Consider the following 25798-nt stretch of genomic DNA (forward strand, 5'->3'; position numbering starts at 1 on the left):
AAGGCCTCTGCTGTGACGCTCACACCTTTGATAAAGTCTTGCGTGTGTCAGCTTCCTTTTTATAGATACAAAAATATGTAAATGTACTGATCTGAATTATAATATTTCTGACTGTCTGAGGCAAAATTTCCCAGATTTAAATCGAATTGAATTGAATCGATTCTAGAATTATAATTAACAATGTGCGCTGCTACGTCACACGACACATTTGTTTACGTCTGTTCTTCTTCTTCATTTAATTTCTCTGAGGTGTCTGAGGCTCCTAACATCCATTTGCGTTGCCTCGGCCACCGTGGTCGTTCCCTTTGTGTTGCTGGTTTGGAGAGGACGGGTTCCTCTGCCCGAGAGGCGGGGCTCATGCTTGTAGCACGTTTGTAAAGTTTTTTTTTACTTTACACATAACTGCCACTCCCCTTAGCCTTAAGTTGCTGCATCAGTGTGCATTATTAACTGTAACGGAGAAACTCCGCACGCGTGCGTGTCGCCAACGAAGTAGGTCACAGTCATGGTGCTGCAGCTTCAGCAGAGACGATTGTGATGTTTATCTAACGCACTGCCTTCTAACAACAGCTCTGAATATGCGACTCTGATGGGCCTCACATTCAGTCAACAACCAGAAAACAATCTGATGATTAAAGGATGCGATTAATCGTTTCAAATACACATTAATATTTGTATGAAGGTATAAGCTTAGTGTTCAAGCTCAGTTTGGACCGATTTCTTCCTTCCCATTTAAATAATTTATAAACAGGTCATAAGGGAAGCCGTTACCACGTCTTAATGCAGACATAATGAAATGTAGATGTTTTAGCTTCTTGGCACAAATTTCTCCATCAAATTTTCCAACTCGACTCAAAGCTTTAAGCTATTTATAGCTGCAAGAACTGACAAATTCCAGCTCGAGCAGAAATAAGAAAATGAAAGGAACTCCTCAGTGATTCAAATCTACATTCTGCCATGAAAATGGGTCTGAGGGAGGAGCAGAATCATGACATGCATTTAATGAAATGCCTGGCACGTGTTTTGGCTGCTGTATGTGGAGATCAGTGTACGACTTCGCTGTTACGCTCCGACTCAAATCAACACCGATTTAAATAAATCCACAAAAATCCAAAGAGAGAGGCCGAATCATCAGAGCGGTGGATGTAATCTGAGGCTGCACACTGAGCCGTGCTTATTGACATCCTTCTGTAACGGGGTTAATGTGGCGCTCATCCTCTGAGCGTCAGCTGCAGCCCCGAGAAGAGTCGCCAGCTTAACCAGGCCTCTGCACGCCGGCCGCCGGATTCCCGTTTAACAACGCGCCCGCTCTGTGCCCGAGGTGGAGACAGATTCCCACCATCCTGCCCCCCTGACCTGAAAGCGCTTCTAAACACAGTGAAGCAATTTACAATTATGTATGGCGTGGCACTCGACAGCCTGCCGCTACAGTCAGAAGAAACACTACCCGTCTGAAAATATGACAGCAGAGGGGAAAGCAGCACCTTAATTTGCCTAAAACTTCACCGTGGTATCAAACTAGAGGCCTTTATCGTGTCAGTCAGCCTTCACTGCATATCTGAACACCCTTTGAAATTCTACTTTAATGCTTTTAAAGACCTAAACTGAAGACTGAGTTCCTTCAACACTACAACAACTGCACAATGGGTTTAAATCTCCACATAAGATCCAACAGTAATCATTACTGCTCTATTCTCTGCTTTACTGTTCAGCGCTACATAAGAAATCAATCACACGTTTAAAACAAAACTTAAATATGTCATTTTAGTCTCCGTTTACTGAACAACTGTAGATGTGTAGGAGCAATGTTGGAAGTATTTTGTAGCATTTCAATTTAAAATGAGACAACACTGATATCAGTAACAATATAGTGTTATTTCTCAAGTTTTTCCAGGCGAACCCGCCTGATAAACCAGATGCTGGTATTAAAGTATTTAAAAATCCACTTTGATAAATATTTGGCTGTGAATTTTGTGCATCTATTGGTTGGAAAACTAAGAAACATCAATGGTAATACCACGGTTAAAGGGTGTTCATTACTGCATGTGCATCATTTTATTCAGAGATTAGTTTATTGATTCTGGTTAGAGCAGGGCGATATGGCCAGAAATATTTATCACGATATATATTTGAAAATTTGCGATAACGATATAACTGACGATATAATTGATGCGAGACAAAATACAACTCCACAACTTTACTAGCGCAAAAAAAAAAAAAAAAACCATCCATTTATTTTCACTTAAACAAGCTGCTGTTTTTATGTGCATTAAAGTTATATAAACATTTAACAGTGCAAATGCAAATTCCTTGATGAAAGTTAACCAAAGGCATCTCCAGTAGAAATGTGCTGACATATCCTGAGTTAACCATGTATAATATCCACTGAAGTTAAAAAGAGGAGCTTTGCAGCATTAAACTGCAGTGTGCCAAATAAAAAAGTCAAATACGGACTTTTCCGACCATAAGGTGCACGGGAATATAATGCACATTAAGCATTTGTCTCTAACCATCAGGAACCTTCACGTTAACTTTTATCGAGTGGAAAAGTGTTAGTGTTCGTCCTCCAGCTTCACTGTTTATGTCATGCCAGTGGTTCCCAAACTTTTTTTGCTGGGCCCCCCTTGTTTTACAAGAAAAATGTTTGCACCCCCTCCCCCTTCTCGCGCGTGCACGCGCTCACACATCCTCCAACCACACACACCCATATTTTGTCCCCCCACCCCACCCCTCCCCCGCAATGGCTCTGCGCCCCCCCCTAGGGGGCGGGCCAGACACTTTGGGAAGGTCTGTGTTATGCTAACATAGCTGTGTCGCTAGCGATCACGTAGCACATCATTATATACCAGCTAGCCCAACTTCAGTAACCCTACAAACGTCACTGCTGTTTAGTTTTCTGTCTTCATTTATGTTGGAAGTGATAGCAGAGCTGTACGTTTGAATGCTTCATAAATCTCTCAGTCAGAACATGCTACATCATGTTTGGGTAACTAGCGAAGCTAGCAAGCTAACTTCCTGTTAACTTCTAACTCTGTTAAATGTAATGAATTCTGTTTTCATGGTTGCCTGGATGTTAAACTTCATAGTTACACCTGGTAAAGCAGCAACGCTGATGATTTTATTAAAGATGAAAGAATTTAGACAGTTTAACTCTCAGTGATGCTGCAGTGTTCGTTTGACTTTAGGACCCAGATTACTCCCAGATTTACGAGCACCTTAGTCCAACAAGTACGGCAATAACGACGGCCGCTTGCATGTTCTACAAAAAAAAATCTGCTTTGTTGTGTATCTGACAGACGAAAGCTAAACCTGAAGTTGCAGCATTTTTACAAACCAGTTCTGGTTCATCCGTTTCACTCAACGATCCGCTTTCTCCTTCTCATTCTCCGTCGCCGCCATGCTTTTTCGGCCGTTAGTTAGCGTATGAAAACAAAGGCACTGCGCATGCCCATATTCTATCGCGATATTTCATTTTCTTATCGTTGCCTAACGGTATTACCGTGAACGGTATAATATGGCCGAGCTCTAATTCTGGTACTCTTTATTTCCTCTTATGTTTGAGGTTTGACTTTCTGATGGATTTTATCTCACATTACCTCAGATGTCATCAGGAAAGACATTTTTATTTATTTTAGCTGAGCTCATGTCTCTTTTTTTATTTTATTTCTGTACACCCTTTGTGAGTAAATATTTCCATTATTAAAAGCTTGTTGAACAGCAGCAGTGTTGAGGCATCTCATCTGTTGGGTCCATAAATCTTTATTTAAAACAATTATGCTTTTTAATTTTGTCCATTTCCCCCCTTGTGGTAGTGAAATCGGATAGTACAGAGTTTGATTTCCTAGTATTCTAACAACCCTGAGCATTACTGTATTTTTATAATCACGTTTAATTCAAATTGTTTTTATGTATTCTTACTGTGCTCACAGACCACTTTAAAATGTAACTGATGTTTCATCTTTAAGCTGTTTATCAACTGTTCAGCTGAATTACATTTTGAGCCTTCTCATTGGCTCGTCAGTCACCTGTGAAGCACTAAGATAAATAAAAGGTGTTAAATACAATGACTGCGTATGTGACAGGGACATTTGAGAAGCAGCTCTCCACAGTGTGGCTCAAATTAGCATCAGACTTGTTTTTGATGGCGGCTGAAAAAGCCAGACTCAGAGCGGACAGGAAGAGAACCAGGCCAATTTCCAAAATAAAAGACCTCGTACGATCTAAATGTTTCTGGTGTGGTCTGAAGCTTTACAGCTTTACTTCCCGTTAGTCTGACAAAGACCTAAATAAAAAAAATGTTTAAAATCCACTTAAAACTGCACTGATTCTGTTATCTGTGTATAATCCACAACAGATGACATCTCCAGGCCTACTGCCACCTGCTTCAGGTAACAGCCTCATGTGGACCTCAAAGACAAACGTCTCCACAAATTTCTCTTTTTAAACCTTTCGTATTACTTAAAAACACTTCAGACATTTGGGCCCTTTACAATCTTTTTTAACGTATTTCTGAGGCTGTGCAGATGCCTGACAAAGATGATCACAGTAGAAATAACAGCAGCATTCAAATGGGGTCATGTTGACTCTGTTGCATAAGGTCTTTGTTGTGTTCATGGCTAGGTAAAATTTTATGAAACATCAGACTCGAGTTTTGGGACGCATGCTGCTGCGTGTCGAGTAACAAAGGTCGGTCGCCATTATTGTTTGACTTCTCAGGTTCACGGTTAACTGCAGCCATCGTTTCTGAGGCGAGAAGACATCTCGTGGTTTCTATTTTTGTCCCTGTTCTGAGGAACGGGACCGCTCCCGCAAGCTTGAACATGCAAGACTAGGAAAGCAAGTTTCCTCAACTTCCTACATGGAAAAACAAACTCACACTAGTTCAGTCAAGTTACATTTTTGTTTGGCAATAAAATCAAGAGAAAGGAAAAAGGGAAGCAGAGCCACAGACTGCTCTTTTTAAACAAAGCATGATGTGAAATGTTGTGCGTCAGTGGTGCTGAATGACCTCAATCACATGGCTGAATTTTAGCTCGAAGCTGCAAACAGTTTTGCATAATTAAAGCCAAGATGTTGCGAGCCTTGTGCAGTCATGTGGAGGCCAATGGCTCATATTTAGTCAAACGTAAGAGGTTTGATACGAGTGTGTGGCCCAAACTTTCCTTTGGGACAACACAAACATGTAACAGTTACACAAAGCGAAAGCTGAATGCTTTTCCGTGACTTGATGCCAAATCTCCTGAGGCAGGAGGAGGAGAGTTGGGGTCTTTATAACAAACCCAATTTCTCCAATGTTATTTAGGAGGAAATAAGGACACTGGAGATGTGTGGCTCTGATTTTAAGGCTTACATAAGCACTGCATGGAGAGCTGGTCCAAAACGGAAACCTCACATCCATTAAGATAGTTTGATTTGGATACAGAAGCTCCAAACCGGCCTGCACTCCACCCTCACAGATATCTTATCAGCTGCTTTAGTAAGCCGGTTATTGGCTGTTTTGTTCGGCATTTAAACTCAGATCGTTTCTCTAAAAACACTGATATACTTTCAGTTACACGAACGACTGCTTGGAGACTGCTGGGTCAGATTTAGATGGCTGCGTGTCCTAGCTTGGATTTGTTAGGTTCGCTCGTAATTATCAATTATCTTACTAAATACACCTGAAAAAAAAGAAAAGCAACAGAAAAATGTAGGACCGTAATTTAAAAACAACTTCAAAAAATACCTGCAGCTTTACTGCGCCAAACTCCCAACTTTAACATCTCTCTCTTAACGGCTAAAAAATGATCACAAATACTTTAACTACGGTGACATTTTTACTATTTTTCTTTACGAATATCTTTAAAAAAAAAAAGCACTGGCACATTAGGGGCCCTCCACTTAGCCCGTGTGGAGCCGCTAACTAACGGTACTCACCGCGGCTTATTGTGGTTCCGCTCTGAACCGAAAAACAACCGATAGCAGCCGAGCTAATAGTAGACCTCAATCCTCATAGCCCGGAATCCCTCTCCGCAAACAGTCACCACCACGTCCGGGGCATTTCCACCCAGGTCGCTGCTGATATTTGTGAAGTTAATGCGGGGTTTCCAGATGTCACAGACCGGCTCAGACTCGAGGCTCGCCTTCGTCCTGCGATCTTAGCCGCTGCTAACTGGTTAGCTTAGCTCGGATAGCCTGAGAGCTAACATTAACCGGAGCCGTCCTGCGGGGTGTGGCTGCTGTTTCTCCACGCCGCTGCTCCTCCGAGCATACTGTCCAGCTGCACCAACTTTTCTGAAAAAAAAAAAAAAGCATAAAAAGCAGCCTGAAAATCCGCGCCCCGGGCCGGGCGTGTTTTCTTCCCCCGTTTTTGTTCTTGCTAAACACAAGATGGCACGGGCTGGCGGGGCGGGACTCAGAGCGGTGACCGGAAACCGCTGTTTTCTACTTCCGACAAGGGTCCCGCTTCACAAATAAAAGGGTATAAATAAACCGACCTACATGATATTAATAATCTAGTACAAACGCTCCAAGGCTTGATTTCATGATTATTTTTACGAGACTGCGGTTAATATCCAGAACTTATAAATTCAGCCGGAGAGGGAGAGCTTTAAAAACGAAAGATTATTCACACGATGAACTACAGCAGGGATTTATGTAGAAATCTCCTGAAGCTAATAAGATACTGTAAAAATATTATAATAATGAATGTACAGGAAATAATATATATGGTGTACATGTATGTTATGTGAGGTGGTGTGCTGATTTTTTCATAGTGATGGACAGCCTGATAGATGAGGTCTAGTCTATGATATTTGCAGATAACACTCAGATCTGTAGTGACAGTCGGGAGTAGGTAGAGGAGAGCTTTAAGAAGTGGAGGTATGCTCTGGAGGGAGAGGAATAAAAGTCAGTGGAAGCAAAAGGTGTTGTGTGTCATGTGTCACAGGTGTGTGAATTTGTTTATAATGGAGCACTGTAACAAAAAATAATTTCCCCCAGGGATTAATAAAGTATTCTGATTCTGATTCTGATGAGAGGTAGACTGGTGGGAAAAAAACATGCAAGGTGCAAAGGTGGCGAAAGTATATTGGTTTAAATACCTGGGGTCAACCATCCACAACAACAGAGAGTGCACAAGAGAGGTGAAGAAGAGAGTGCAGCCCGGGTGGAGTGGGTGGAGCCAACTGTCAGGCATGATGAGAAACAGAAGGAGAGCAGCAAGAGTGAAAGAGAAGGTTACAGGATAGTGATCTTCGGTCTGGAGATGGTGGCACTGATAAACAGACAGACAGAGCTGAACATGTTCAGATCTTACAATATAGAAAATATTTTGACCTTTCGTATTTTAGACATGTTAAAGATTGACCCATTTGCAGCCATTTCGGACTCTTGGTTCAGCAAAAGGAACATTCCAGTTGTGCCTAATCAGACTTTTTTATGCATTAAAAAGTAAAAATCATAATATTAGGCATTAAATAGTAACATTAAGCTGCAGTCCTCTGTCATAAATTTCCTCCAGTTACTCAGTATTTTCTCATCGACTTTCAATACAGGACATTTACTATCATTGTGGGTTACCAATGTCTTTATTCAGCTAAATTATGTAAGTAATATAAAATGTCTTGATTGATCTGTACTTATTTCTTCAGCTTGTGGCAGTTAGTCCTGTGCATACTTTTTTTTTCAATTTGTTCAAAATTAAAAGAAACCAATTTCACCGTACACTAATGAGAAAATTATGTGAGTTTGTCTTTACCGGGAAAAGAAAATGAGAGGTGGTGGCAGTATTGATTGTTGTGCATGAATGCTGTAAAGCTGCTCAGTTCTGATAAAAAAAAAAAAAGTGTCATTCAGGCTCTGAAAGGTGTTAAATAGTGACATCTGGTGGTATTTCTGCGTACTGCAGTGCCTGTTTTCATATATGCGGTGCCATGCGTTCTTGATTTATCCTTGTACAGAGATGGTTTCCTGATCCTCTTTTTACCTAAAGGCCTCAAACAGTTTGCACAAAAATTCAGTATTAATGATCTCTGGTCTAACCGGATGACAAAATTCAGATGGAGAAATGTTTCAAAATGCAGTGATATGTATGACAACATGGTAAATTAAACGAAGAAAAACATAAATGTATTTAATGACTGTTTTTATTGCAAAATCCAGCATTGCAAGAATATTAAAATTCATAAACACAAGTATAGCGGTTCCTTCACCTTTTCATTTACACATTATAAATAACAAAAACTAACATGAGGCCAATAGTTTGAAGTCAAAAGCTGTGTCCCAAAATGTCGGCTGCATCCTTCGGAGGACCCGGCCTTCGTGGTCTACGTGGGCCGGGTCCTTCAAAGACTGAGAAGGCCGGAAGTGCGAGGCTGTGAAATGGGACGGTCTAGCCTTCAGATTTGCGTCACCGCTGTGTCGGTGGAGTTTAATAAACTCGGCCGTCTGCTCCTTGCTGTCTAAAATATAACAGGACACTGGCGTAAATTCTCGACCGTCTCACACTTCTGTTTAATCAGTTTTCTGTTTGACGTTTATTCAGCTGTGAGAAAATCCCGGAGGAACCCAGTCGATGGATTATTAAAGTTTATTTAATCTAATAATCTAATAACTTTGATCAACCAAACCGATTTACTCCAGAACAAATAAAACACCCAAAAAAGGCAAACAATTACATTTTTAAGTTATCTGAGTGACTAATATATCATGTTTAACCTGAGTAGCAAAGGAGCGGGGGTCTGAAAACGATGAAGCCGGGAGTCCGCTGCCGGCTGGAGTGACCATTGAACCCCCCGGCCTGCTATCGAGCGGGTGGGTAACAGATGTCTCCGAAAACGTCGGCACACTTTTGCAAATATACGATTTCTTGATAAACCAAGCAGACATTTGTAATTTACACAGCTGCTTTCTCGCCTTAAAATATGTTAAAAGTTTATTTTGTGGCCCACAGCTAAAGAGTCTGATGTGAGTGTTCAACAGTCCCAGTGAGCTCAGAGTCCATCTTCAGGGCCTCTTTAGTCCACCTCCTCAATAGTGGGACCCTGGGAGCCGGCTCGTGCCTGCTCTCCACAGGTAGCACCAGTGGGCATCCCTCCCTGATACAGCTTGCTGATGATGGGGTTGCACACTTTCTCCAGCTCTTTCTGCTTGTGTTGGTACTCCTCTTTATCAGCCAGCTGGTTGTTCTCCAGCCAGGCGATGGCCTCGTCACATTTCTCGACCACCTTCTTCTTGTCCTCCTCGCTAATTTTGCCCTTCAGGTTGTCGTCCTGCATGCTGCTCTTCATGTTGAAGGCGTAGGACTCCAGGGAGTTCTTGGTGGCGATTTTGTCCCTCTGAAGGTCGTCCTCGGCTTTGTATTTCTCTGCGTTCTGCACCATCCTCTCGATCTCTTCTTTGCTCAGTCGGCCCTTATCGTTGGTGATGGTGATCTTGTTCTCTTTGCCGGTGCTCTTGTCCACTGCAGACACATTCAAAATGCCGTTGGCGTCAACGTCGAAGGTGACCTCAATCTGCGGGACGCCTCGCGGGGCGGGCGGGATCCCCGTCAGCTCAAACTTGCCCAGCAGGTTGTTGTCCTTGGTCATGGCTCTCTCTCCTTCGTAGACCTGGATCAGGACGCCGGGCTGGTTGTCGGAGTAGGTGGTGAAGGTCTGGGTCTGCTTGGTGGGGATGGTGGTGTTGCGTTTGATCAGGGCCGTCATAACCCCTCCGGCCGTCTCGATACCCAGGGACAGAGGCGCCACGTCCAGCAGCAGCAGGTCCTGAACGTTGCCAGAGGTGTCACCCGAGAGGATGGCGGCCTGGACGGCGGCGCCGTAAGCCACGGCCTCGTCTGGGTTGATGCTCTTGTTCAGCTCCCGGCCGTTGAAGAAGTCCTGCAGCAGCTTCTGGATTTTGGGGATTCGGGTGGAGCCTCCCACCAGGACGACATCGTGGATCTGTCCCTTGTCCAGTTTGGCGTCCCTCAGGGACTTCTCCACCGGCTCCAAGGTTCCCCTGAACAGGTCGGAGCATAGCTCCTCAAAGCGAGCCCTGGTGATGGAGGTGTAGAAGTCGACGCCCTCAAACAGAGAGTCGATCTCGATGCTGGCCTGGGAGCTGGAGGACAGGGTCCTCTTGGCCCTCTCACAAGCTGTGCGCAGCCTCCTCAAGGCTCTTTTGTTCTGGCTGATGTCCTTCTTGTGCTTCCTCTTGAACTCCTCCACAAAGTGGTTCACCATACGGTTGTCAAAGTCCTCTCCGCCCAGGTGGGTGTCTCCGGCCGTGGACTTCACCTCAAAGATACCGTCTTCGATGGTCAGGATGGACACGTCGAAGGTGCCCCCACCCAGGTCAAAGATCAGGACGTTCCTCTCTCCTGACTTGCCTTTGTCCAGACCGTAGGCGATGGCGGCCGCCGTGGGCTCGTTGATGATCCTCAGGACGTTGAGGCCCGCGATGGCGCCCGCGTCTTTAGTGGCCTGTCGCTGGGAGTCGTTGAAGTATGCCGGGACCGTGATGACAGCGTTGGACACCTTTTGGCCCAGGTAGGCCTCTGCGATCTCCTTCATCTTCACCAGCACCATGGAGGAGATCTCCTCGGGGTAGAAGGTCTTGTCCTCCCCTTTGTACTCCACTCCGATTTTGGGCTTCCCTCCATCTGAAATCACCTTGAAGGGCCAGTGCTTCATGTCCGCCTGCACCACAGGTTCATCAAACTTTCTTCCAATCAGCCTCTTGGCATCAAACACAGTGTTGCTGGGGTTCAGAGCCACCTGGTTCTTGGCTGCGTCCCCGATGAGCCTCTCGGTGTCTGTGAAGGCCACATAGCTGGGGGTGGTCCTGTTGCCCTGGTCGTTGGCGATGATTTCTACTTTCCCGTGCTGGAAAACCCCCACACAGGAGTAGGTGGTGCCCAGGTCGATGCCGATCGCTACGCCTTTAGCTGAAGACATCTTGATTACGTTGACTTAGTCTCCTAAAGAGGAGGCGAAAACATCAGAGAGGAACATTAACAAATACTGACAGAGGCAACAACAACTTCTGTTTATGGAGCGCTAAATTAAGTCAAACTATGGGTCCTTAAAATAACAAAGTTGTACAATTTGTGCAAATGTTGAGATTTTAAGTTTTAAATATAACTAAATTTTTTTAAATCATGCCTGCCTCTCGCCCTATGACAGCTGGGATAGGCTCCAGCGCCCCCCGCGACCCTGAAAAGGATAAGCGGAAGCGAATGGATGGATGGATTTTTTAAATCTTGCATTAAACATTGCTGCATTTAAAAATAAATCAGTACAGTCTTCCCTAGTCCAACTGAGTATATATTTATTATTGAATATGGTCTCGTGACTCTGCACGATTAATACTGTATTTTCTAGAAGGCAGCCATGATTTTAGGTGCTGGGTACAGATATAAATCCACCTCATGTCTAAACCTTATTTAAAAATCAGTAGATTTTTAAATAAGGTTTTATTTAAACATTTTTAAATCAAATACTGCAGTAGTTATCTTTTATAACTGACACTTTTCCAACACCGGAACAACACTGAAACACTTAAATAAAAAGTTAAAAAATAAAGCTTATTTCATAAAGATGTAGAGGAATTGTAATTTTTGAGTTTTCGTCCAGCCACTAATGAATGAAGCTTAATTAAATAAACTTTAAAAGTATCCCTGAACATTACATTTCTTAAGCCTAATATTTAAGAAACTAATTTCGTTGAACAGAACATTATTTCAAATAAACTATAAATGAAACTCACTCTCGCTGACAGATGAAGATCGTTTAGAAGATGAATGAAGCTCTTGTTCTTCTCCTCTGTAGCATTTGTCTCGTCCAGCTCCTGTCGGTGGTCTGATGTCAGGGTCTCTAACCGGCACAGTGACTTTATACGTTCCTCGCTGACTTCTCGTGAGTTCTCGAGCTTTCCCGTGACTCTCGTCCAATCAGAGTGCTCCGCGGTGAGCTCTGCGTGGTGACGTCACCGGGAGAAGTTTCTACCAGCTTCTCCGAGAATCTCATAGAAGAAGGTCAGAACGTGGAAAAATGATAGATAGATAGAACAAATCTGAGTCAGCGGATGTGGGCAGGGGAAAAGGCTAAGTTCTGTAACTCTGAGTCACTAAACATGAAACAAAGCAAGGTTTTTCACCTTTGAATACGATATTATCACCATCATCGACTAAAATCCGTTTCGTTGCAGCGATAATTAACTAGAATTACCTAGAATTAACATAAATCCTTTAAAATTACACATTTTGGGATAAAGTTCGCTTGATAGAAGAAGAAAATCGCTGAAGTATAATTCATCTAAGCTCTCTCGGTGCAGTGAAACTGCCGTCTGCTCCTTGCTATCTAAATTATAACTATTTATAAATTATAAACTCTCGACCGTCTCACGCTTCTGTTTAATCAGTTTTCCGTTTGATGTTTATTCAGCTGTGTGAAAACCCTCCCGAGGGATTAATAAAGTTTTATTTAATCTAATCTAGTAACTTTAATCACAGCCAAACCGATTTACTCAGGGAAAAAAACACTGAAAAAAGTCAAACAATAACATGTATGAGTTATTTAAGTGACTTATATATAATGTTTAACCTGAGTAGCGAAAGTCCGCAGAGATTTGAAGACGATGTGACCGGAGTTTGCTGTTCTCCCCGGCTCAGATATCTGAAGTTTACATTCTCGCCTGAAAATGTGTTAAAAGTTTATTATGCGACCCAGAGAGAGTAATAAGAGCAATATTAAAGCTCAGTAGCTGCAGTAGTAGTAGCCATTGTTGGAAACTGGAATTGGCTGGGCCAATCTGGGATATGGTTTTTCAATTTTGTTGTCCGGGTGGAAAATCGGGAGAAATTCGGGAGAATGGTGGCTCCGGGAGATTTTCGGTAGGGGCACTGAAATTCGGGATTCTCCCGGAAAAATCGGGAGGGTTGGCATGTATGCAATATTTTTGACTATTTTAAAGAAAAAGCAGTAAAGATGAAAAGAATTAGAAAGAAAGAAATAACACATAAAAATGTTTGTGACTATTCTGTGAGGTAAGTGGTGGAAGAAAAAAGTTTGATTACGAGTTAATAAACAGAAATATATAAAATGCAACTTTACAGGTTAAAATCAAAGAACTATTTCACTCGGAGGTGTTATTCTCATTTCATTCCACTAGATGTCACCAAAGTAAGGTTTAAATCAACAGAGAGCAGGAAGTAAGGACTGCGGTCAGAGAGGAATGATCCAGGGGCGGTTTTAGCCCATTTTAATCAAAATTCATCAAAGCACCCCCAAAGATTTCTTACTTTTTGACAATATTTGGTACAGGATAGTGTCATATTTTTTGTGTGATACACTACAAAAATATAGAAACTTGGTTGAGATATTTTAACAACAAAGATACCCCCCCCCCTCCCAAAATGGTTTGTTCCAGCTCTCCCCTGCTCTGGCTCTAGCTACTGCCAGAGCGATGGCGGCTGAGACGCAGCAGAGGGAGGTGGAAGAGCCTGGCTTAAAACAGGACATGTTAGCTGCCTTTAACCTTGCGTTACTCTTTGTACAGTTGGTAGGAGTCAGACCATGTTTCTTTTAGCTGAAAAACATGACACCAGGTAACCTGAAGTGTGGGAAACGTGTTTCCCCACGATGTTTGCTGCCCTACAATCCGTCCTGCTCTGTAGTGAAATCAGTGATATTTGACCGCCCTGTTGCTCCCATTGAAATGTATACAGCCTATTTAAAATCTAAAACGTAACATTGTCTGTAGCCTGCTGTTGTTACCACTGTCCTGTTTGAAAAGGAATGAGAGAAGCTGCTTATTTTGTCATATGTGCCGATATTAAACCCAAGGTACTAACTAGCTAACTGACTGGATTCCCATTAACCTTGTAACTGCTGTTGTGTGTGTGTGTGTGTGTGTGTACAGTGAGACAGCCAGGTTCATAATGGATATAAGGGCGGAAGGTCAGGAAGAATGAGGTAAGGAAACAGACAGGGAGCAGTGACAGGCACAGCAGAAACTCTTAAACTGCTTGAGAGAGTTGATCACCAAACAGTGACAGATTTGCCAACATCAAGCTGAGGCAACGTTAAAATAAAATAAAAAATCTGCAGAGCCATATTAGTATCTGCAGTAAAGATCTTTTCATACATTGTACCATAGGCATAGTTGCCTCCATTTTTATAATTTCTTTATTAATATTTTGTACATTTCAAGGACTCTTCTATTTTTGGAGTGTATTTTTATGTATCTGTATTATATTATACATACACATTAAAAGCTCACTATGAGCATCATTCATTATTCTCCCCAGTAATTAAGGTTAGGATGTATTTTTATTCTGATCCATTCTTCTTTTGCAGCATTTAAATAACCTTGATCAGATTTGATGGTTTTGTTAAAAACTTTTCAAAAAAGCGTTTTGCTTTTCTTTCACAAATGTGGGTTTAGAATTTTTTTTTTAGAATTGAGTATCGATTTATTGATTAGTATTCAAATATCTCGGTGAAAACAGAATAAAGATCTACCACAAAGCAAGAAACCACGAGACAAGGCTAATCAAAAGGTACTGGCTGAAGCATGTGCTTATTAAATTGTGTTAAAATGTACAAAACAGTGATGTCATGTTTTGTGACGAGGACCCAGGCACAGAGAGACTTGATGAATTTAAGAATCTTATGATTTAATAAAGAAATTTGCAGACTTGCACAGAGATTGTAAAATTATGATGACTGATAACGGAGACGACGACAACAGACGATGAGGACAGGGAGGAACAGAGGGAACTCGGGACAACTGGAGACATTTAAAGATGCAGGGACTGACAGAGACAGGGAAAACGTCTCATCGTGATGAGTAAAGTTGAGCTTGCCTGGCTGAGCAGCTCTCTGGGTGCTCAGCACCCCCAAAGCTCTGATCCTAGAATCGCCCCTGGAATGATCTGCTGCTGGGAGGAGCTGATCAAATCAGAAGGAATCACATCCATGTCTGTCCTGGGACGGGGTGATGGTGCAGGAGCATGAGAGCATCTACAACGACTACTGACTGAACCTGAAGACAAACACAGAGGTTGTATAGAACAAGAGTAAAATCTGCTGAGGCACACAAACTGACTACAAGACACAGAGGAGGAAGAAAACTGAACCCAGGGAAATAATCAAACCAACACCATGAACAGAAACTAGAACACAAAAACAATTACACTCCAAATGCAAGGTTACCTGAAAAGGGGGATGGACCATAGTGCAATTCGTCCTGATTGGTGATTGGTCAAAAGTCTAGAGTGAAAGAAGGGGACTTCTGATTGGTCAAAAATGTGCAATGAAGAACACTTCTGTTCTTCATTTGGTCCGTTGTCTTTTTTTCTTTATCAGGTGATGTTTCCAGCTCCTGATGCCTGGACTGCTGTCTGTGGTCTTCAGCGTGTTATTTATTGACACAACAGTAAGCATTATCAGTGTATATACAATAAAAGCATCTAGTTTTTACTCCAACGTTGATGAGGATTTTTCTTTGGCTCTTGTGAACCAAGAGGTTGGAAAATCCCCTGAAATTACTCTTGACATTTGCACGAAGAGTCAGTGTTGGACTTTGCTGCTGCGTCGGGTCCCTTTGTCAAAGGGGAAAGAGTTTTAAAATCAGTGCAAAGTTGCTATGAGAGATGTTTTGTATTTGAAGAGGGGTCACTGAATAGTTGATTATGAAAATGGTGTGATCATACACCATGGCTTTCACAGTCACTAGATCTCAACCAGGACTATCTGGGGGAAACTTGCCTGACATAAGAGATGGATAATAGCTCTGTTGGTGTTTCTGAATCAATTCCAGGAAACACTGAAGCTGTTGGGAGGCATTTGTTGTACAATTACTTCAAAAACCGGTGTTTGCCACCTGCTTGTACACATTGCTTCTTTGTTTCTGGTCTGTTGTGTGTTGTCTGAGCCTGTTGGTAGAAAACACTGTTTGTGTGTAACTTAATAAAAAACATATCAAACATGTTTCTCTCTATAGATTTTATTTATTTATACGTGTATGTTTTGTCAGTGACTTCGGATCTTTGTGATGCTGATTCAAAGAAGGTCAGTGAGTCTAAGGCAGATTGAAGCCCAACTTAGGCGTTCATTAAGCGAATCCACAACTCAGTTACTGTAACACAGGACACTTTATTAAAGTGGATGAAACAGGAATACAGGAAAACAGCACTGCAGGGTCGTCAGTCAGTGAACTTGATTATGAATGTAATGCGAGGAGCTTTACAAATTCAAAGTGCCTGTCGGCTGCGCTGGAATCATACACGTTACCATCAACAATATCATCGTGAATGTTACACGGAAAGTTTACAATGAGCAACATGTACTGAAAATAGCCGTACACGGGTAAATCTGCCCAGTGTGATATTAAATATATGATACACTTCATAAATCTCACATCATTTGTCATGAGCCACCAAAACACCACTGAGCACTGCTGATGTGAAGGCGCGTGGACTCTGCTCCATGAAGCTTCTGTGCGTCGGTGAAGGCAGCGACTCGGCTGAGCAGGTTCGTCTCTTCCAGCTCCAGACTTTGCTTATGGGAAGCTCATGTGTTTCGAAACACCGCGATCACGTGACCACAACCAAACCAGGTGTTGTACCTGCTGCTACGATAAGGCCAGGACAACGATTCACATTTTGTATCACACACAGTCATTTGGGCCGGGCCTTGTAGTTACTGGATGAGTGCTTTGATTGATGCCACTCATTGTTTTTGCTGTGGATTGTGATGACTAGTATAGATTATTCAGTCAGTCAACAGACTCCAGTAAATATATTGATATATAAATAACATAAATATCTCACTGGAATGATTAACAGTGTATAGATGAGAGAAAGAGAGACAGGTGGATGAGCTCCATCCACTCCTATCAGCAGAGAGCGAGAGCGCCACACTCAGCTGCAAATTCATTAAAGTGTCAATAAAAAGTTTTTCTCTGCTCAACAGAAGTTCTCAGCTCTGACTCCGTCTGTTCGCTACCTTTTTCTACTTTCAACAGAAAACTGTATTTGCTGCATTAGATGACATCATCCTCACAACAACACACGCCACCATGAAGAGTATATTCATACTGTCAACAGAGAAACACTCATTAATTACAGGCAATCTTTTTCTTAACATATTTTCTTGGCAGATGAGTTTTGTCTTTCCTTCTTTCGTTCCCCCGACGTGTCTGTTGTGAATATTTCATAAACAACAGCAGTTGTGCTGGGACGGCACGACCAAAGCTCCAGTCTCAGTAAAACATCATGTAGGTGTTACAGGACGAAGCATCGCTCAGGAAAGTTTATTCATGGTTACAGGTAAAGATGTGACGATTGGTCAGAATCAGCCCCTGAAAATGTGATTAATTTGACCTTTTTATTTAAAAAAAAACAAATGTTGTCAGTTTTTAAAATTTAAATATACATGGTTAGGTAAACTAAAAACTGATCATCCTGTTGGATCATCGCTGGCCTGACGTGAGAATCATAGTTACTGACAGTCTGGCATAAAAAGAGCTCACCTGCATCACTGTTTCACAGAAAAGCATCCTCGAGATGTAGAGATAACAAACTGGCAGCAGGAGTCACAGCAGAGATGGTTTCAGATTGTTCTGGCACAAAAGCTTCGTATGTTTCAGTGTTTCACTACCTTTATCTCCTGGGAAACGAAAGTCCAGAAACGTAATTCAATACACAAGCGAACGAACACAGGCATGACGAACAGAAACAGAAGCTCTGACAGGGAACAAAGGAAACCACAGGCTGTATGTACACGGACACAACGAGGACTAACCAGGAGCCTGGAACAAAAACTGCTGAAACTAATCAAGACAAGTAAATAAGACTAAATACAAGACACAAGAAACAAATGATGACCAAAACCAGACAGGAAGTAACTAAATCAGGAAACCTCCAACTTCACACAGGACTTCACCTCTAATATACAACGGCAACCAAGAACTCACGACAGAGGATCAATAAACGATCAATCATTAAGCTCAGAATCAAAAAAGAAAATACTTCATAATAACAGAACCTTAAAGTCCAAGCCGAGCATGGCCATCGCAGAGCTTTGGCTGCTCCGTGTGTCTCACATCACTTCCATGAATGAGATCTCACTGAAACGATTTGCATCTCCATCGCCCTGCACCGATCTCTCCATCAGCGTCACATCTGACTTTACAATTGGTCTGTGGTCTCAGGTGCAGCGTTAAGGCCAGCACAGTCGTTAGTAACTGGGGCAGAGGTCGATCGGTGCGGAATGAAATATAAAATATAAATATAAAGAAAAGTGTTTGTGACTTTATTTGTCGGTGAAGGTTCTCAGTCATCCAGGTCATCGTCGTCGAAGGAGCTCTCTTTCCTTAGATGACTTTATTTGTCAGAAGAAGAGTGAACATAAAAATCTAAGTAATAATATTTGTAAAATAAAATACAGAAATGCTTTTAATATTTGACATATTTTGTTGGCAAATTAATAAAAATGAAACCATTTTCACAGGAAAACTGGTGGAAAATCTGTATGAATGTAAACATATCAATAAAAACAAATCAGGACAACAACATTAGCACCGTGAGCAGTGCGGTCTGTTTGCATCTGTGTTTGCTTTTGGTTTCAGAAGAAGAAGGTGTGTCAGGTGTGTTTGTGGCGTGTGCTCAGCTGGCTGACGGTCAGGTATGATGCAGGCGGTCACGCCCTCGTGCTTTACAGACTCCTGCCGTTGGAGTTGGGAGACACTTTGAGAAGAGACTCTGTGGGGATGGAGCTGTTTTCATGTGGAGTCCTGCTGTTGGCCTTAACGCTTACAGGTGAGTCTCACCTGAGATTTAAGACTCACAATCTCATTTATTTTGCAATTTAAATGATGATACAAAGAAATTCGGCTCGTCTCTTTTTACAAAATTGTAATAATTTACAATATTGTAAGTTATAAATGGCCGTGGACACATTTGTTCAGGTTGTAACATCAAACAAAATTAAAAGTCTGCTTTTAAATCTGTAAATTTCCTGTTTTCACTGCTACACCAACACGAACATCCAGACGAGTCAGTTTGACTCCGTGTTTCTCAGAGACCTGAGCCGGGCTCTTGTGCTGCTTTTACTGCTCATTACAGATAAGATAAGATAAGATAACCTTTATTAGTCCCACAACAAGCTGACTCATGATTACCAGAAATAAATGAACAAATGAAAAGAGCCACAACAATACCAGCTTCAACAACCTGAGATCTTAAAGTTAGAAGGATCGTTTTAATACTTTGTACTTTATTTCACTAAATTCAGAGATAAATGTTAAATGTATAAAGTTTAGAAGGATGTGAAACATCACAAATTTACTCAACTAATAAAATTAACAATTCATGTACATGGAAATGTCTCAGCATCAATAAAAAGCATACAATTTGTATTGCTGTAGTTTATCCTTCTGCTCACACGTTTACAGGTTTTTTTTAATGTAAGTTCTCAGTAAAAGTATCTTTTAAATATCTGAACCCTTCCTCCACTTCACTGCTGACAGTTCCTGCTCTCAGGCGACTGTCCTGTAAGAGATCTGTGGTAGTTTCAATTGGCAGTCATGGGAGTGAATTCTTGTAAACTGTACCAGTTTGAAGATAAGATTTTACAGACCCCACGGCTCAGGTACAGATAACAGAAGAATGCAAAGAGTGCACCAGAATATAAACTCAAGAAATACAAAATAAGATAATCCAGTATATACAACGGTAGGTTCTATGAATGTGTTATGGATAAAGGGTCGTGGAAATATGCAAAGAATAAGTCAAATATTTTGACGTTTACATTTAGGTCGGCACGTGGCTTCTGACAGGAATATTTGGGGCTATTTTGGTGTAAATACTGAAAACTGCAGTTCTCTATTTGCTTGAGGCATCGAGTCAGTCCCACAGACAACTGTAGCCTTTAGATGTGTTTTCTTAAAGTGAGGGCTGCTGTGAGTGATGGATACAGACAGCACGGCTGCTAGCTGTCGGCTACCGTTTGCCTTCACTTTAGTTAGTTATTCTTCGAAGATCGTTGTGTGAAGCTAGCCGAACAAAGCAGAATAAGAGGAAGTGAAATAAAGTTCACCCGCAGGAAACAATCTTGTGAACTTTGTCCTCTTTCAGTCTGAACAGAAACCATCAGGAACTAATTAATATGTTCAAGGTTCAAGGTTCTTTATTTGTGACATGCATAGTTATACAAGTATAACACACAGTGAAATGTAGCGGGGGGGTGTAGAGGAAGAACATTATATATATATATATATATATATATATATATAGTATATACACTGGGTGAATGTGCAGTAGTAGCAGCAAGCAGGTGAATTCTGTACATTAATATGAATAGACATCTGACTATTTTACAGGATAGACAATATAAGCATATTTAAAATTAAAGGAATTGAAATGTACATTGTGCCTTGGTTTAGTGTCTGGAAGAGTCCTGTCTCAGTCAATTATAGATGATGTGAGAGGGCGGGTGTGTGTGTTTCGGGCCCGGATGGCTTGGGGATAGAAGCTCCTCTTGAGTCTCTCTGTCCTTGCCCGGAAGATGCGGAACCTTCTACCAGATTGTCATAGTGATGATGCCAGAGCACATTGTGTACATACCTATGAGATGCCCGCATGCACTGGTAGCATCGGGCACACTGAATGAGTTTCTAAAGCGTGATGACAGCGCCGCTGTGCTTTACTGATGGTGACAGTCAGCTGCTCAGCCCTGAGGGCCTGATGGATGGGGGCTTCCTCATCTCTGTCGAGGACTGAAAGTTGATTCCAATAAAAGTTTTTAAGAGTATTTTAATTTAACATTAATTACAAAACAAGGAGAAATCAGCTGAGAAAAACAAACAAACATGATCACGCCATCATGACTTCATCATAAAATAATAAAACAGATCGTCCCTGTAATCATTTAAAACATAAAAAGCAACAAAAGCGTGTTTTCCTGCTTCCTCTTACATCACAGGTCAAAGTTCAGACGGAGTCAAGCTGTGAGTAAAGAACAGCTTTAATTCATCAAATAATGCAGTTCAGTAATAATAAAAATAATACATTTTATTTTAGACATGATTTAAAAGAATCTTCCTGCTAAAACATTAAAAGGAACCAGAAAAGTGCTTTCACCATAAAGTTCTTTGGTTTTCTCACATCATGCTTTTAGACTGTAGAAGCTCCGATGTTCCCGACGTGTCCCACAGAACAAACAAATTCTTGGAAAAGAAAACATGATGTCAGCTGCTCATTTAAGAGCTGTAGACTAAAGTAAACAAGTCAAAGAGCTTTGAAGTCATACAGGTTAAAGGAGCTTCAGGTCACGTCAAAGCTTTTTTCGGTTTAAAAAAACCAGGCTGGCCGGTTTGATTCTCGGTGTCCTGCTGATGATTCATACTGAGGTATCGACACGTGGGTGGGTTTTACCTTTCACTGAACGCTCTCGTCTCAGAGGGCATTCTCTCACACAGGTTGAATCAGAAACAATAATTATGTCACTGCAAGCAGAAATCAGCCATGGTTACACTAGCATGGACCCCATATCGGTATAGACCGAGCATCACTGGTAAAAACCATATGACCATAAAAACAGGAAGTACTGTAGAGAAAAAACACCGACTATGGAAATACAAAAGTTCATTGAAAGCTTTATTTAAACTTTTGTATTTCAGTGATGTGTTAAATGTGACATTTCCAGGGTCGTTCTCCTCTTAACACCACGCTGGTGAACAAAGTGTTTATTCAACGACTTCCTGTTGGGTTCGCAGATGAGTAAAAAAAGAAAGAGTTGCCCATGTCGGCCTGCAATGAGATCGAGTTTTTCATTCTTTAAATTTAATGTTTTTGTTGACAGTCTTTTAAAATCTCCACAATGACAGGAAGTAGCTGATTTCCCTCTGAAATTTAATGAAGCATAAAGCAGAATGTTTTGTAAATGTTCGCATTCAAAAGTAGGCTGGTAATAGGGCTATTTGTTGTCAGTCAAACCATCAACCGTGGAAAGATAAAATCTTTAATGCCGCGCTTCTTCATACCACAACCTCTCCGTACATTCGTGTTCTTACTGTGGCCTCCTGATATGTCCTGTCTTTCAAGATCATCGTTTTCTTGTCTCAGACAAAGACAAAGACATCGTTTCCGTCTTTTGTTTGGCTTCGTGCCGCACATTCCAGCCCCACCCAGAAACTCCAACAGCACGTTAAGAACAACCAGCCTGTTCAGTCCACGGAGATCTAACAAATACATCATGTCTCTGTCTCTATTGTCTCTAAACAGGAAGCAACGCACAGCTCGATGGTGAGTACACACACACACACACACACACACACACACACACACACACACACACACACACACACACACGGCTATAAACTGTGTTTTCTGAACACTGTAAACCAAGTTTAGAGGCAGCAGAGGAGTTTCTAATAAATAAAATGCAGATTGAATTTCTTTTACTGAGATGCAGTTTGGGACAAATGGCCAGGACACAAACCTTGCAATATAGTAGGTAATAGTAATGGATAAGAACATGTATGAATAAAATGCTTTTCAGCTGTATTATTCTCAGGGTTTTTTTTTCCTTGCACGGCAGTTCTTCATCGTTAAACAATAAGAACAAGTAGTCTGATGTCCCGTATTCCTCTATTCATTATGAAGAGGAATTTGAAATACACTAAGTTTTGATTTTGAATTTTCCAAAGTCTCTTAAGATGTTCCTGAAATTTGGGCTCATTGAAACGGGACAGACTGATGAGGTTTCATTTGTTGACCTCTGGATTCACTCGTGCTTTGTTTATGGGCCGACACGGCGTTATCTGGTCTGAAGCTGCTCTCCAGCTTTGAACGTTTGAGAATAATTTTTCTTTGTGCATAAATGTCTTTGCCTACAGTTTGTGGACAAGCTCCACTTAACACCAAGATTGTAGGAGGCCAGGATGCTCCTGCGGGAGCGTGGCCCTGGCAGGTCAGTCTGCAAGCATCCGGTCGCCACTTCTGCGGAGGCTCCCTGATCAACAATGAATGGATCCTGACTGCTGCCCACTGTTTCCCCAAGTAAGCTCTCACCCTGTCATATGACCCACCCTCTTCACCTGTCAACTATCAATTAAGCACTAACAGTCAGTACTTCTTGCTATTTTCAGCACCCCATCACAACTGACTGTTCACCTCGGATACGAGTCACTGCAAAGCACTAATACTAATGGGGTTTCCCGGTCAGTGTCACGGATAATCATACATTCACAATACAACTCCAACTCCAACGACAATGACATCGCACTGCTGCGGCTGTCCTCAACTGTTGACTTCACGGACTACATCCGACCTGTGTGTCTGGCGGAGGAGGGCAGCGTCTTCCCTGCAGAGACGACCACCTGGGTCACCGGCTGGGGCGACATCCGAGACGGCGGTAAGAACTGGAGCAGCGACAGTTACTAACCTTTACTGTTATAGTTGGATTATGATCATACTCAGCTTCTGCTTTTCTTCATTTCCTGGCGTATCCATGTGATCTTAATGAGGTCAGTGTTTGCGGTAACTCCTGTGCGCCAAAACTCTTTAGAGCAGTTTTTTCCTACTCTTGGATCTTTATGATGCAGTTGACAGCTGATATGCTTAAGGCTTGAAAGCTCACCTCTGGTGCGAGCAAACATTTGCTCATGGCGCTCCAAAATTGCTGTCAAGGCGGCGAGGATAGGAGCGGAAGCTGCTGGGTCTGCTGAGTCCATTTCATTGGCTGGATGATTCTGTCACATTCAGGGGAGGAACCAAGCACAGAGCAGAGTTCAATACAAGGAATGATCTTATTTATATAATCACCAAGTGGAGATATATACAGTGGGGGAATTGCGGGGTCCAAGGGAAAAATCTAATTTACACTCGCCCTCCTCTTCACTCAAATTCACACAGCGGGTACCCACGCAGGGTCCGGGAAAAGAGCAGGTGTGTGAGCCAAGGGCGGGAGCCCGTAATGAGCTCCGCCCCGGCGGGGAGGTGAGAGGAGAAAGTAAACAGAAACACATGTGGCCTTGTGGAGCCGTCCGGGCAGACACGGGACCATGACATTAGGTCTCTGACTTTGCAGGAAATGTAAGTAAATACATTTTGAAGAGCAACTCTGAGGCTAACTAAAACAGCAAGTTTAACAGAAGTGAGTGAATGAGTGTACACAGGCTACAAGTGTTGATCTACCAACTCTAACGATATCAAAGATAAATATATGTCAGTATCCAAGCATCTTCTTCACACGTGGTGGATTCATGCCTCAAACTACACATTTCTGTTTGGTTTTTTTCAGTTTCCCTTCCTTCCCCTGGGACTCTACAGGAGGTGAGCATCCCTATCGTGTCCAACACCGACTGTAACGATGCCTACAATGGTAGAATCACAAGCAACATGATGTGTGCCGGCGTGACTCAGGGAGGAAAGGACTCCTGCCAGGTGAGTGTGGGTCCATGTGAACACCTACAAATGAGTCTGAAGCCACGACGTAAAGCACCAATCACAACGCAGACAGTGGAACCTCTGAAGGACCCAAAATATGAAACATGTATTTGTTCACACTTTTGTCGTACTGTGAAGATCAGTTTGACTTGACTGAGTTTGTGTCCAGATGTTTTCATCACATTGAAAAACTGGCTCAACTTAAACTGTCTGAGGAATTGGAGTATTTTAAAGTTATTAACATAAATTAGATAAATGAAATTAAGTGTAAATGCTAAAAAACAGCGTAAAAAACTATGTTATATAAAAATGAACACAGTAACAAGAACTACAACAATGTTTACCATTGATTGATTGGTAATTGATTTATTTATCTTTTTCATACAGAATTTAACATTTGTGCTTTTTTTGGTGAAAATTGTGTCTCGCAAATGTTAGCAAATTCATTTGGCAGACTGATATTTACACACACACACAATTATACAAATATAATATTGTCACTTTTGAACAGATGTAAATATATCCATATATGCATCCACATGGCTGCTGGTGCTATAACCACCATGTCTGGTGTGTGCAGGGTGACTCTGGAGGCCCACTGGTGGTTAAAAACAGCTCCGTTTGGGTCCAGGCTGGAGTGGTGAGCTTTGGGATAGGCTGCGCTCAGCCCAATTTCCCAGGAGTCTACACTCGGGTATCACAGTACCAGTCCTGGATCAACAGACAGATCACCTCCAACCAGCCGGGCTTCATCACCTTTGTGCCCTCCTCGGCTCACTTCATCTACCTCTCAGTTCCTCTGCTGCTCTCCCTCCTCCCCATCCTCTTCTCTCTCTTTGTCCTCTCATAGGAATGCATCATTTCTGCTGAACATCACTGGAAAAACTGTATTTTCATCATCAGTTTCTCAGACAACAGAAAAATGTTCCCTGAAGGCTCAAAAGTTCACACTTGTTTCCAGTTCACTTTGCTGTTTTGATAACATTAGACAAACCGGGAATCCTGGGAATGTTTGGTTTTATTTCTGTTTGTCAAGTCATTAAAACAGCTTAAAAAACAACAAATCCCCCCCCCAAAAAGATTGATTACTTCCTTTAAAAACAATGCTTACATGAACTTAACTGCAGAATAATGACCCTTAAACTTTTAAGTATCACTGATTAACAATGCATATTTATAAAAAATAAAATATTTTACGTCAATAGAGCCTGAGCACTGTTGTAAATACATTTATTTTGAAAAAGAAAATCAGTCTTTAAATGATTTCAAAGAACAATTTGAAAAAAGCTTTAGCAGAATTATTTTATATTTGATTAATGTTTTCGTTGAATTAAAACTGTGCCATCCATCACTTTATATATATATATATATATATATATA

The 25798-nt window shown here is 41.8% G+C and overlaps 3 protein-coding genes across 5 annotated transcripts in view; 1 reads left to right on the forward strand and 2 right to left on the reverse strand.

Annotated features, from left to right (window-relative positions):
• Nucleotides 1–6397, reverse strand: part of taok2a (TAO kinase 2a) — a 28854-nt gene extending 22457 nt beyond the window's left edge. For 2 of the 3 annotated variants that reach the window (XM_080906429.1, XM_080906428.1), the window contains exon 1: nucleotides 5917–6396. The gene's annotated coding sequence lies outside the window, so the exon portion shown is untranslated. Of the gene's footprint in view, nucleotides 1–5916 lie in introns of all 3 variants that reach the window. The other variant, XM_080906427.1, reaches the window with a different exon arrangement.
• Nucleotides 6398–8117: 1720 nt separating this feature from the next.
• LOC308410649 (heat shock 70 kDa protein 1) lies at nucleotides 8118–11866 on the reverse strand. The gene is made up of 2 exons (XM_080904156.1): nucleotides 11731–11866; nucleotides 8118–10942 (listed from the first exon to the last, which is right to left on the reverse strand). The coding sequence occupies exon 2, from the start codon at nucleotides 10917–10919 to the stop codon at nucleotides 8997–8999; it is 1923 nt and encodes a 640-aa protein (XP_080760282.1). The 5' UTR covers nucleotides 10920–10942; nucleotides 11731–11866; the 3' UTR covers nucleotides 8118–8996.
• A 6774-nt stretch (nucleotides 11867–18640) lies between these two features.
• Nucleotides 18641–25295, forward strand: LOC308411987 (tryptase-like). Its single transcript, XM_080906060.1, has 6 exons — nucleotides 18641–18787; nucleotides 22253–22273; nucleotides 22867–23029; nucleotides 23119–23384; nucleotides 24273–24415; nucleotides 24999–25295. Exons 1-6 carry the CDS (start codon nucleotides 18739–18741, stop codon nucleotides 25266–25268), a joined length of 912 nt encoding a protein of 303 aa, XP_080762186.1. The 5' UTR covers nucleotides 18641–18738; the 3' UTR covers nucleotides 25269–25295.
• The last annotated feature ends 503 nt before the right edge of the window (nucleotides 25296–25798 follow it).

The sequence above is a fragment of the Rhamphochromis sp. 'chilingali' genome, assembly GCF_963969265.1.
Source record: "Rhamphochromis sp. 'chilingali' genome assembly, chromosome: 15".
NCBI classification, from domain to species: Eukaryota; Metazoa; Chordata; class Actinopteri; order Cichliformes; family Cichlidae; genus Rhamphochromis; species Rhamphochromis sp. 'chilingali'.